Source organism: Mandrillus leucophaeus, unplaced genomic scaffold (genome assembly GCF_000951045.1).
Source record: "Mandrillus leucophaeus isolate KB7577 unplaced genomic scaffold, Mleu.le_1.0 Scaffold202, whole genome shotgun sequence".
In the NCBI taxonomy this organism is placed as follows: domain Eukaryota; kingdom Metazoa; phylum Chordata; class Mammalia; order Primates; family Cercopithecidae; genus Mandrillus; species Mandrillus leucophaeus.
In genome coordinates, this window is record NW_012102055.1 from 5006666 (window position 1) to 5020059 (window position 13394).

Below are 13394 nucleotides of genomic sequence, written 5' to 3' on the forward strand. Positions count from 1 at the left end.
GTTACAGAAAATACAAACTACTCTATAATGACAAAAATCTTTTCAATGTTTGCCTGTGGTTGGCAGAGTAGAAAGGGTGGGAGTGAGAGGCACGTAGGAACATGGAAGCTTGGGGGGTGATGTGTCATGTTCATTATCTTGATCGTGGTGATATTTTTATGGGTGTGCGCATAAATCAAAGCTTTTCAAAAAGTACACTTCAACTGTATGTGGCTTATTGTATGTCAATTCTGTTAGGTTGGCACAAATTACTTTTGGTGCACAAATAGTTGCAGTTTTTGCCATTACTTTAATACAATTACTTTTGGTACAATTACTTTTGCACCATCATAATACCTCAATACAATAGTTTTTTTTTTTTTTTTAGAAAAAGCTTAGTGCACCTTTCAAGTTAAACAGAAGAATATGAATAATGGAGTAATAACTAACATCTCTAGAGAACCAGGAGGCGCCTGCACTATGCTAAGCCTCTGTTTCTCTGTCTGTCTGTCTTTATTTTATCCTCATAACACCCTTATGAAATGGATGCTCTTCTCATCCCCTTTTCACAGGGGAGGAAACTGAGGCTACATAGTGTTCCCAATGCCACAAGGCTGGTAAGCTGTAGAGCCGGGGTCCGAACCCCGGCAGCTTGCTCCAGAGCTTGGACTCTAAACCAGGTGTTGATTAATTTTCATGTCTTGCTGTCATCATTTGCAGGGAAATATTGCCAAAGAAGCTGCATCCGAGGAAGCTTTAACAGCAGTCCAAAGTGGAAGTGTTAGTGAACCAGAGGTACGGTTTGAGGAGGGCCTTTGCGTGCCCCCTGGCCACCCCATGGGTTTCACACCCCTCCTGACCTCCCTGCCTGTCGTCACCAGTTCACACCTCCCACCTCCTTTAGGACGTGCTACACCAAGCCTCACCTCCTTACGTCTTCCCCTGCTGTGATTAATCTTTTCTTCTGTATTCTCTGCACGGCCTGTACCATAAGCTGCCATTTCTACATAAATTATTTACAAAAATTTTAGTAAATACAGCTTACCTCTCCTTCCCATTGCCCAAAAAGAAAACATTTTGGAGAGGCAGAACATTTGTAAGGGTTTTCTCTGTATCATATGCACATATATACACTCATGTCTGTATCTAGGTGTGTTATTAATGTATGTCATTCACATGCATCTCGGGATTTGGGAAGTCCTCTCTCCTGTTACAAATTCAGGCCAAGGAGTGTAGCATCTTCCACCAGTGCAGTGGCCATCCCTGGGGACTTCCTCATCCTTTCTTGGTTTCCCTTCATCCCACCCATGCCTTTGCAGGTGGTCCCTTGACCACTTCATTGGAGTGTCCCTCTTGTTCCCTGCCAGAAGCCTGGCGGTTCCGGAAGAGATTGGCAGGTTCCTGTGAACCCTGCTCAGGATCTCGAACTTTTCCTATGGAGCAGAGGAGGGTGTTGTAGGCCTTTGAGTGGGAGATTGGTACAATAAGGCATTTTCATTCCCTGATGATGAGCACAGTCCTGGAATTTCAGTAGTTTCCTGAGAGCCTCTTGGTGATGGATGGACTGACTCAGAAACAGAAGCCTAGAGCATCCTTGAGAAGGGAATGGAACATGGGTTTTAGTCATATTCATAGAGGCACTGGGACAGATTCACTGAACACTAAGCCCAGACACTGAAGTTCTGCCAGAGGGCCAGGTTCTCCAGCCCCGCTCCTCTCCGGATTCTGACCAGTAAAGGAGTCTACCCAGAAGTCAGCTAGGGATTGAAGTACCCCTTTCTCATGGCTAACACTGAACCAGAAAACAAAGCTTGGACCGATAACCCAAATGGGCTTCCCATTTCTCCTTACTGAATTAAATGCCCCCATGTGGTTGTAGGCAGGCCTCACCCGTGGGGCAGGGTCTCCCCACTCCGGGCTAATTACAGGGAGGGGAGGAGAAAACACGCACCCTGGAAGCAGGATGTGCTGCCAGAAAGAGACAGCACAATGCAGGCACAGGGTCCAGTTTTTCAATCTCACATTAGCGTGTGCTGTTGGAGCCCCACCCATGTCCTCTAGCACTTATTCTTCCTGAGCACCCTGTGAGGACAAGGAATGCAAGTGCCTGGTCTTCCTTCCATGCCGTGTTTGCAGCAGGGCAGGCTGTTTGGGGAAGCAGCCATCAGCCAGTGACTGAAGGGATTGGAGAATCAATACGCCAGCTCCTTCACCTCTTAGATGGGACCACTCTGCACTGTGTTCTCTAGGCAACCAGAGATCCAGATGGGATCGATTCACTGTAGTCACCCACATCTTGAAGCACCCCATGCTGGCAGCCTCCCCTTCCTCACCTCACACGCCACTCCTCTTACAGAATGTCCTGGCTTTGCTCCCCAAGTAAACTACTGACTCTCAGACTCTGAGTTCAGGGTGTGTTTCTGGGGCAGCCCGCACTAGGAGACTCACTGACCAGTCGGTCACTCCCTGTGCCCTAGGGAGGAAAGTCGGGGTGTAGAAGAGGACAGCAGCTTTCTCTCTAATATTCCTAAGAGGGTAGCCGTTCCCTTATGAACCCAAGCAAGGATGTGGATGGAGGGCCAGGATGCCTGCCCCCACCACTGCATCAAACATGTTGGAACCCCACAAGACACCTGAGTCAACAAGGTGGATTGATCTCCTATTTTTATCTCCTCTCCCTACCGGAGAAAACCACTGAAATGACAGTAAAGGAATAAAAAGGACACAAATCCACAAAGATGAGATGGAGAGGAGATATTGGAAGATAAGCACTTTAAAAATATTGAGACTGAAAAAATCGATGGAGGAGTTTACACTGGCTTAGCACAGCTGAGGAAGGTGAAACTCAAGCATCTTTATGAGAGGAGAGACTGGTGAAAAGTGTGTGAATTCTGCACAAGGCTGAAGACTGGAGGTTTGCAGAAGGCAGGGTGAGGAACTGGGCTGAAAAGCTGGGCAGTCTGGTGTGGAGTGACTGGAACACTGGATCCCTGCAGACTCCAGTTAGGTTGTCAGCCACACCCCAAGTGAGAGGATAAAATGACTATTCTCTAGAGAAATTAAACAGAGGCTGCTGCTAATTCAGATTTAGCCTGTGCTGCATGGGCATTTTAATGGTGAAGGATAGAGAACAGACAAGTGGAATTCTCCATTTCAACAGAGGAATCCTCAGTCCCTCCTCAAGCCACACCCTCTCGATGCCAGGAGCCAGGCCTTGTATTAGTTTCTATTGCTGCTGTAACACATTACCCCAAACTTGGTGGCTTATAACAACACAAATTTATTATTGTGCAGTTCTGGAGGTTAGAATTCCACAATGGGTTTGAGTGTGCTAAGCTTCAGGTGTAGACAGGGGCATGTTCCTTCTGGAGACTCTGGGGGAGAATCTGTTCCCTTGCCTTTGCCAGCTTCTAGAAGCCACTTGCATTCCATGCCCTGTGGCCCCTTCCTCCATCTTCAAAGCTGGCAGCACAGCACCTTCGTCCCTCTGACTCAGACCTGCTGCCTCCCTCTTAGCAGATCCCTGTGATTCCACTGGGCCCCACCTGGATCATCCAGGAGCATCTTCTCATCACAGAACCCTTCATGAGATGACATCTGCATAATCCCTGTGCCCTGAAAGATAACATATTTACAGGTTGCAGGGACTAGGACCTGTAACATCTTTGGGGGCCACTGTTCCATCTACCACAGTCCCCCATGCAGGATATTGGAGAACTTAAGTCCCCCAAAAACTGACAGGCCCAAAGAAAACACCTTCAGATAATGTCACTGAAGGTGGCCACCCAATAATAATGCCATATCTCTGCCTGATCACCCCATGAAGTGCCCCAGTTAGCCAGTGTCTGTGGAGTTTTGCCTCTCAAGCATGTTGCTTTTGGGAAGCTAAAAATGTGCTCTAGTGATATAAGGGCCTAAATGATGCACAGAAAAGACAAAGAAAAGACCTGGAACTTACAAAATAGGAGCTGCAATACAGGCAAGCAGGCAGAGCTGCAAGTCCAGATTAGAGGGGAGAAAAAAGGAAGCTCATATATTATCTCAAATGCCTGATCATTTGGAAAATAGTAGTGACCAACACTTGGCAAATCTGATAAAGCAAGTGAAAAATTTAGGAAACCAAGTGAATAAAAACTAAGCACACAAATGAAAACATTCTCATATTACACTACTTTCCTCAGCAACAACAGAACTTACACATTCATATTAGAGTAAATACTTATGGATTTAACCCTGAATTGTGATGTAATTATCCTGGGAGATAAGATGTGGGGAAGAGGGTAGGATAAGAGGGATTAATCTAGCCACTACATCAATATCCAGTAGGAAATTCTAAAAACGAATGAATTTAGAAATAGCACCATAAACATACTGTTCAGAAATATAGAGGTAAATACCCAAAGAAATGAAAAGGTCGAAAGTTCTGTTCAATGGGGGTAGAGACTTGGAAGGACAGAGAACTGCTGATTTTCTTAATAAATGTTTGGTGCTGATATTATTTTAAATTTTTCTATATGCATGTATTACTTTGATTTAAAAAAACTCCATGAGGGATCTCAAAAGGAATCATCTTCTGAGTTATGACACCTTTTTAGATGCACCTGAACCAAGACAGAACAGCCTCAGCCCTGACTTTCCAGGTGGCTGTGGTCCATCTGACCTTCCTGGGCTCCACCTCCCCACCACAGTTACTCCCAGGACCACCTGACCAGTCCCAAGATTAAAAAATTCTTGTATCACAATGAACATAGTTTTAGGGAGAGAAGTATTTTGCTTCCTGAGTTATTATAATATGTATATAATACTACCACGCTCTAATATCTACCCCAGGATGCAGTTAAAATATGGACCCTATGTCAAAGGCCAACTGAAACTATTTGTCTTGTGTGAGACCTTCATGTGAGAACTAGTTTTTTTTTTCTTTATTATTATTTTTTAAATTTTATTTTAAGTTCTGGGATACATGTGCAGAACGTGTAGATTTGTTACATAGGTATACACGTGCCATGGTGGTTTGCTGCACCTGTCAACCCGTCATCTAGGTTTTAAGCCCTGCCTGCATTAGGTATTTGTCTTAATGCTCTCCCTCCCCTTCCCCCATCAACCCCCCGACAGGCCCCAATGTGTGTTGTTCCCCTCCCTGTGTCCATGTGTTCTCATTGAAGAACTAGTTTTTAAAAACATTTTATAAATTTTGAGTATCTCATTTAGAACCTCTCCTTAAAACTAGGCCTGGCCCAGGATGAGTTGTTTCGGGTGAGACAGTCACACCTGTCCTCAGAACGGTGTCATGTAGAGATAATGCAAACACCAGCCCACTAAATTACAGGGAATTGACAGGATTCTCATTGGCTCCTCCTGTCTCCTTGCTCTAGGACATAGAAAAACTCAGTGACGTCTCCACTGGATATGCACAGGATGACCGTGTCAGCAGTAGGAGTTTGGCATCGCTCTTACTGCCTGAAGAGCCCGTCCACTTCCGCCCCATCTACAGGGGAGCCTCAGCTGCTTTTTGTATTCAGCTGTTTTGTATTGATGAGAAATATGAAGCAAGGCAAGTACTGACCTTCTGGCTGGCTGTCACAGTGAGAATCTCTTCTGGCATTGGTGGCCCAAGATTTTAACTTTACAAAGCCAGTAATTTCCAAACCTGGCCTGCATCCTAATCTCCTGGGGAATTTTTAAAAACCACAAATTCCTAAGCCCCATCCAGAGATTCTGGTCCATCAAATTTTAACAAGGGCTACAGAAGTGGGCTAGAAAGCTGGCCTACCTATGTAACAATTGGGAATCTGGAAAATTATCACTTACATAACCACATGCTGCTCCCATTCTGTAAAGTTTGCATTTCTTGGAGAATTTGGATTTGGGTTACTGGTTTTCTAGAGTCTTTGGTTGCAAGTAACAGAAAATCCAACCAAACTGGCTTTGGAAAAAAATTGAATAATTGCCTCACATACCTAAGGATAACTCCAGTGATGAGACTAATTTAAATATGGCTTGATCTAGGATTTATTTAGATAACCAAATCAAGGACCAAGTTTCTCTGTCTACCTCTTCAGCCTGTATATTAGTCTGTTTTCATGCTGGTGATAAAGACATACTCAAGACTAGGTAATTTATAAAGAAAAAGAGATTTAATGAACTCACAGGTCCATATGGCTGGGGAGGTCTCACGATCATGGGGGAAGACAAAAGCCACATCTTACATGGCAGCAGGCGAGGAGACAATGAGAGCCAAGTGAAAGGGGTTTCCTCTTATAAAACCATGAGATCTCATGAGACTTATTCACTACCATGAGAACGGTATGGGGGAACTGCCCCCAGGATTCAGCTATCTCCCACAGGATCCCTCCCACAACACTTGGGAATTGTGGGAGCTACAATTCAAGATGAGATTTGGGTGGGGACACAGCCAAACCATATCACCCTACTTCCCTACTATTGGCCCCTTTCTCAGAGGAGTGCCCCATCCTGGGCCTAAGACCACTGACAGTCTCAGGTCTGCATCAAAATCCAGTGAGGAGGACTTGCCAGGATGGGCCCAGCTTTTTCCAGCCAAAGTCCCATGAGGTCTGACAGGACTGTGTGTTCATTCCTGAGCCAAAGGCTGTGACGAGCCCATGCCACAAGGAGATGGAGGAGATGGACTCCATCCCTTAGCTCGTGCTCTACCCAGAATCTGCAGCTGGTGCCTCAGCCACATGGAATATCTGAGCGAGGGATAAGTTGACACCCAACAGCAATCCAGCAAGCAAGGAGGAAGCATGCATGGTGCTGGGCTTTGTCTAAAGCCCTGGCGCCCACCAGACCTCATAGCTACCCACCCTGCCCCTCCAGAACACCCATATGTTCAGTGCTTACTGTTCTCCTGTGGTCTGAACACTGGACGCTGCCCTCAGTGCCTGGATGCCACATCTGCTTAGCACCGACTCCTTATCTGTTCATAGAACCATCTCGAAGAGGAAATGATTGGCCCATTTTGATGGAATGGAAGGCTCTAGAATGTCTTTTAGATGACCAAGAATAGCTTGGTCATGTTCCCAATCTCCCAGCATCCCCTGGAACCATGTTGTACTTTAACTTTTTTCATCTTGAGTTTTTGGCTTCTATGGAGATCTGGGACATTGAAAAGATAAATTCTTTTTATTCTAATTGTGTTGTAGACATCTAAAAACTTGTAAAGCCTTTCTATATCTGTTGCTTTATATTTATTTTATCAGTACATTTAAATATGATTGTGCTTAGAGTATACTTTTTGAATTTTGAAACAGGAATTTGATGACCCAGTGTAGTTTGCCTATGAACTTACATCTGCAGCTAGTCAGAAAATCTTCAACGGATAAAAGGGAAAAAGATCAGAAGCAGCCTATAATATTTCCCACCTCTCCTCTTAACTCTTTCAAAACAGGTGGGAAGAATCGGAGGCACAGAATGACCAATTTTGTTTTGGCTTTTCAAATGCACAGAGATTATTAATTGATGTGAAAGTGCCTTCAGTTCTGCAGAATACCTTATTACTGGCATACGAAGCTTGCGACTTATGCACCCCATTAGTGTTCAGCTAGACACACATTCTGACTAGTGGTTGGCTAACCACTGCCCGAGGGGAGGGAGCTGTAAATCTCTATAAATGTCCACTGATGTTGCATTTGCTTGCAGGGCAGTGACAGTGCTTACTGTCTTGTTTACAGGTCGCTGGATTTTATGAATTTTGTTTTCAGTCTTTTTTCTGTAAGTACATGCTGAATTTTGAGAACTGATTTTGTAAGCTTAGAGAAGTTATATAAAAGTAAAATGTCATAAATTTATTGTGCTATGAATGTTGAGGTTTGTGTTCTGAGAATAAGGTCAAATGGCATGTCATGAGCTCATAAAAATAGAAAGTATTGTCATTTTCGAGAATATTTAAGTCATGCTATTTTAGCAGTTCTCTTTAAATGCAAAATTTCTTTTAGACATAGCCTTACCAGTGTTTTATCAGAATCAAATCATTTATAGTAATATATGAAAATGTCAGAAATTAAAGTGAATGACACAGTTATGTTATTTGATAGATTATATTGGCTGTAAGTGTTCTGAAACCATCATAATGCTTTTCTGAGGATAGCAAAGTAGGGACTTGTTGATTTTCAGGTTGGTATTTCTTTCCCTACTAGTTCCTCAGGCCTGACTTCATGCCTGTCTTGTAGAGGGGGCTCAACCCACATTGGTGAATGGGCCTGCAGGCTAATATCCAAGTGCAAATAAGATTCTCCATGTCAAGGTGTCCTGGGCTTCTGCCTACATTGTTGTCTCATTGTTCCCTAGGGATGGAGATCCAGCCGAACTCTCACACTTCTTTATTGAAGGAAAGAAAATGGGGAAGAAAGTTTTGAGGGACAAAATGTGTTTTTATAAAGACAAGCCTGTTAATTAAGTCAACAACCGTACTTCTTCAGTTGACTGATTTCAATAAAAATATCTATTGCTTTATATTTCCTGGATACTCTTTCTCATGAGGCAAAAACAAGTATACTTTAATTATTTTGTCTTAAAACTATGTGATGTTAAGTTTTATTTCCTCATTTTTATTATGATGAAGCTATGTAATAAGGCAATACGTTCTCCATCATAATTTTAATAAATTGATTATTAAGGCACTTTCAAAACAACGTGGATTACCCTAAACATAGGATTTACAAAGTTGGTTTCCCTCAAAGACTCCTCAAATAAATTTCACTAATTTTAATTATTTCCTATTTTAAAGTCCATGTAAAGGTAAATCTTTAACATTATAAAAGTAATGCTGGCTTTAAAAAGTTATAAGAGCTGTTTACATTTCAATTCTATTTGACTTCGGAACATGGACGACAGGAAAAAAATAACCTTGATTGCTTCATCCTTAATCCTTCAAATCCAAGATGAAGCAACTCATTATAGTTAGTCTCCCCCTCCCAGAGGAAGCCCACCCAGACTTGGCACCCAGTCCTTATTTTCAACTTGAGTATTTCAGCAACTTGACTCTCAGTTTCCCCAAAAGGAGTCCTGCTAATTTGCTAAAAAGAAGGAAGATAAGGTCAAACAATGATTCACTCCTTTGAGCTGCACAAATGTCCCCAGGGTTTTGGATTAGCACAAGTAATGCCTTCACAGGGTTCAAGAGGAGGCGAGATCCCAAAGGGACAAATTAGCTTTGGGAAGAGCAGGCTGCTTCTGCAGGGACCTGGCAGAGGATCAGGCAGCTGCGTGAAGCTCAAATAGCCTAGAGCAGCACTGTCCAGACATGGATTGTGGCCACATCGGTAATTCTGAATGTTCCAAGAGCCACAAGGAAAAAAAAGAAAAAGGAACAGATGAAGTTTATATGATAATATCTTTTATTTAACTTAATATGTCCCAATCCTGTTTTTAAAGAGACAGGGTCTCACTTTGCTGCATGCAGTGTCGCAATCATAGCTCACTACTGCCTCAAACTCCTTGGCTCGAGAGATCGTCCTGCCTCAGCCTCCCAAATAACTGGGACATGCCACCATGCCCAGCTAATTAAAAAAAAAAAATTGTAGAGATGGGATCTCGCCATCTTGCCCAGACTGGGCTCGAACTCCTGGGCTCAAGTGGTCCTCCCATCTTGACCTCCCAAAGTACTGGGGTTACAGAAGTGAGCCACTGTGCCTGGGCAAATGTAATCATTTCAACATATAATCAATATGAAAACTTAGTGAGCTATTTACATTCTTTTTCTCATGCTAAGTCTTTGAAGTCTAATATATATTTCACATCTATAGCACATCTCAATATAAGTACTGAATTTTCATCAGAAATAGTTCATCTGTATTTAGATGTTATAAAATTTACAGTTGGATAAGTAGATTCACACAAACCAAGCACACATAAAACTTTTCCAGTAATGGAATTAAGTATCAGTTTTTTTTTTTATTTAAATGAATTTAAATGAAATAAAATTTAAAATTTAGTTCTTTTGCCATACTAGCCACATTTCATTGTCTACTGTACTGACAGGGCAGGCCTAGAATAGGTGAATGACAGCCCTCAGGACATGCAGGACCTCTTGTGTCTACTAACTAAACCCACTGCCTAGGTTTAGTCATGCTCATGGATCTGTTCATCCAACTGGGATCATGTCATGATAAAATACGTACACATTGGTTTATGGATAATCACAGAATTTTAGAGCCAAAAAAGGCCTGGAGTATCATCCTCCTGTCTCACAAGAGGAAGGGGCCACTGGTGTAAGGTCGCTTAGGAAGCAAGAGGCCTTTGCTAGGACACCATGCTACCTCACTGACTTTGTGACACAAGTGAACTTGCAAGTATGAATTGTCTTGGTTTAAAAACTACTTCCCCAGAAGAGTTATGCTGAATGACTGCCATTGTTTATAAGATTAATTTATTCAGGTTTCAGTGAGACACAAAGATACTTTTTGCATGCTCTTGTAGTTGCTTATTTCGTGAATTTTATGTGATTATTTTCCAAATTACAGGAAAGGTAATCTGAGTATCCTCTCCTTAATGAACACATTTTGCTTCCAGTTTTCTTGGTGTTTTTTAGAGAAATTTGTTTTTTGATTAATGATTTTTTATTCTTTCTCTGTGTCCTGGTTTTTGATGATGTTAGGATAAGAACTTCTGTATAATTTCTCTGCCCCATCTCACCCCTGAGTTCATCCTCATCCAGAACTTCGTGAAAATGGTCCCTTTCAGCACCTGCACCCTCGAGCAGGACCTCTACGTCTTCCACCGGGCCGGCTTGCTCAAGTGAGTAGACACATGTTTGGCCACACAGCAATCCATGAAATTACAGAAGGCAAGGGAACAAGGAGCTCCCTGCTATTTTAATAATTTATTTTAAAGATCATCTTTTATTAGAAGAGGGCTTGATTAAGTGATTTTAACTAATACATTTAGAGAAAGAATGGCACTTGAGAAGAGATTTGTCCTGTCAGATATTAAAACATAATAGAGCTCCACAACAATCAAGACAAGGCCACGTTGACTGATTCTGTAGGCAGAACAATGTAACACAAGAAACAGACCCAGTATAGTAGGAACTCAGTGTGCAGATTGAGCTTTGTATGTGAGTGTGTGTATATAATACATTCATGACAAAGTGTGTGTCACAACAGTGGGAAAAGGAAGGATTCTTCTGTAAATGGTGGGACAAAATGAAGATAGAAACTTTTTTGATACTCTATTGTAAAATAGATTCTCAGGTGATTAAAGAGTTAAATGTAAATATTGAAAACATAAAAATTAGAAAATATATTTACAGTGCTAGGTTCTGTGCCAAGTTCTGGGAACACAATGGTGAACAACATACAGACATGGTCCCTGCCTTTTCAAGGCTTATGGACACACATTGTGTGAAACTGCAACTGTGATGGGAGTAACCAGTGCTGGGCATGTGGTACTGAGCATGGAACATTGGGAGAGTTGGCCCAGCCAGATGAAGCTTTCCTGAGAAAGTAATATGGAGTGCTGGATGAGGAAAGTGAGTAAAGATTGACCTTTATCATGTCTCAGAATGAGAAAGTTATTTTTAAAACATGAAAGAAAAAAATTAAGGTTTCTTATACTATACCAAGTTTTTTGAACCACCTGATTTAATTAAAATGTAACTGACCAACAGAAGGATGTTTTAAACAAATATGGCAGACAAAAGGTGGGTATATTTAATATATAAAGAGCTTTAATGAATCAATAAGAAAGTCATTTAATTCCTAAATAGAACAATTAATAAAAGGCATGACCAGACTGTGCAGGAAAAAAAATCCAAAAATCAGTGTATATTTAATATCTTCTATCTTATTTTTACAAAATATTCTGAGGCTCATCAAACTGCACACTTGAAATGAGGGCCTTTTATTGTATGTAAATTAGACCTCAATAAAGTTGACGCACAATCTTCTGACGAAAGGTTTGGTGGAGGAGCGTCAGAGAGTTCGCTCTGTAAGTGCTGTGTTAACCATTTGAGTGAAACTTTGAGAAACATCCTAGATGTTCACTTCATAATTAGGGACTGGTTAAATGAATTTTAGCAAATTCATTTAGTACATTATGATGAAGATTTGAAGAAATAAAACCAGATTTCTGTATCCTATGTGGAAAGATATCTAGAATGGTGAGAAAAACAGTCAAACAACAATAGTACAAGTACTAATACTAATGATAATTAACATGTATTGAGGATTTGTAGTGTGCCAGGCGCTTTCTTAATAATCACTTTCCATGTATCAACACTCACAGTGACCTAATTAGTTAGGTATCATTATTCTCATTTCACAGGTAAGAAGACTGAGACATAGAGAGGTTGAGTAACTAGTCTACAGTCCACACAGCAGAAAGTGGCAGAACTGAAATTGGAACCTAGGCTTTTAGCTTATGGAGCCAACTCATGACCACCCTACATACTGTTTCTTTCCATGGTGTGGTTGGTGTAATCCCATCTGATTGTTGTAAAGTGTTCATAGGTAGCAGTCAGCACTACTGCTAAACTGTTGTATCAGAGTGACCCCTAAACACAACCGCCTTGAGCCAGTTCTGTCTCTGTCCTGCAGTAGTCCAGACATGAGCATGTGGTCTAAGGAGACTATCAGCTTTTTTCCCATGAAATTGTCCAGGAACTGAAGTTCCTTCTCTTATTGCTCCTCCACTCCATAGAGCAAGGGTCTTTACCTAACATATCCAGAGAGAAGCATGAGGTCTGTGAATCTGGATGGGAAGGAAAGCGACACCTTTATTCCACTAACCTGTAAGTGAAGTTTAGTGTGTCCTTCCATTGTGACTGGACCTAGCAGGTCTCATAGTGTTACCAGAAACCACGACTTTGTAGCCAGTAGAAATGACAGATATTTTCGTTCATGTTTTTGTTGTTGCAGATGTCTCAAAAATATCACATATATTTACCCTACTTTGAAATTTCAGTGATTTTATTCTCAACCAGAATTTGTTATTTAATGCATTAAGAAAGAGGCACAGGCATTACTGTAACACATTTTTAAAAACATTTTGCTAACTGTGTTTCAAGATAATTTGTAATCCTCTGTGTTTTATTTTATGAATATAGAAACATTTGTCTGGGAAGGAGTTCACAGCATCACCAGAGGGTTAAAGGGCTCTGTGGCATGCAAGAGTTTCAGACCCATGGCCAGAGTGGACTTTTCCTCCTTGTGCTCAGAGCTAGCTCCGAGCGCCATAGCCACATTGCAGCCCACAGGGAAGGGTGGAACAAGAAGTGGAGGAGGGGAAGCACTTTCCTCTCAGGGACGTGAATCACCTCTGTTCATATTGTGTGCTAAGGAACTTGGTCTCATGGCCCTACTTAGCTGCAAGGGAGCCTGCAAGATACATTGCTGGCAGGTTGGGCATGTACCCAGTAAGAAACTCAGTTGATTTCCTTTTTTTTTTTTTTTTTT

At 41.8% G+C, this 13394-nt stretch overlaps 1 protein-coding gene across 1 annotated transcript in view; it reads left to right on the forward strand.

Moving 5' to 3' along the window:
- The window catches only part of CFAP61 (cilia and flagella associated protein 61), a 317571-nt gene that overhangs the window by 102072 nt on the left and 202105 nt on the right, over positions 1 to 13394 (forward strand). Inside the window, exons 10-13 of the mRNA XM_011979531.1 lie at positions 700 to 774; positions 5355 to 5533; positions 7674 to 7713; positions 10598 to 10737. Coding sequence (XP_011834921.1) covers positions 700 to 774; positions 5355 to 5533; positions 7674 to 7713; positions 10598 to 10737 — 434 coding nt within the window. The remainder of the gene's footprint in view (positions 1 to 699; positions 775 to 5354; positions 5534 to 7673; positions 7714 to 10597; positions 10738 to 13394) is intronic.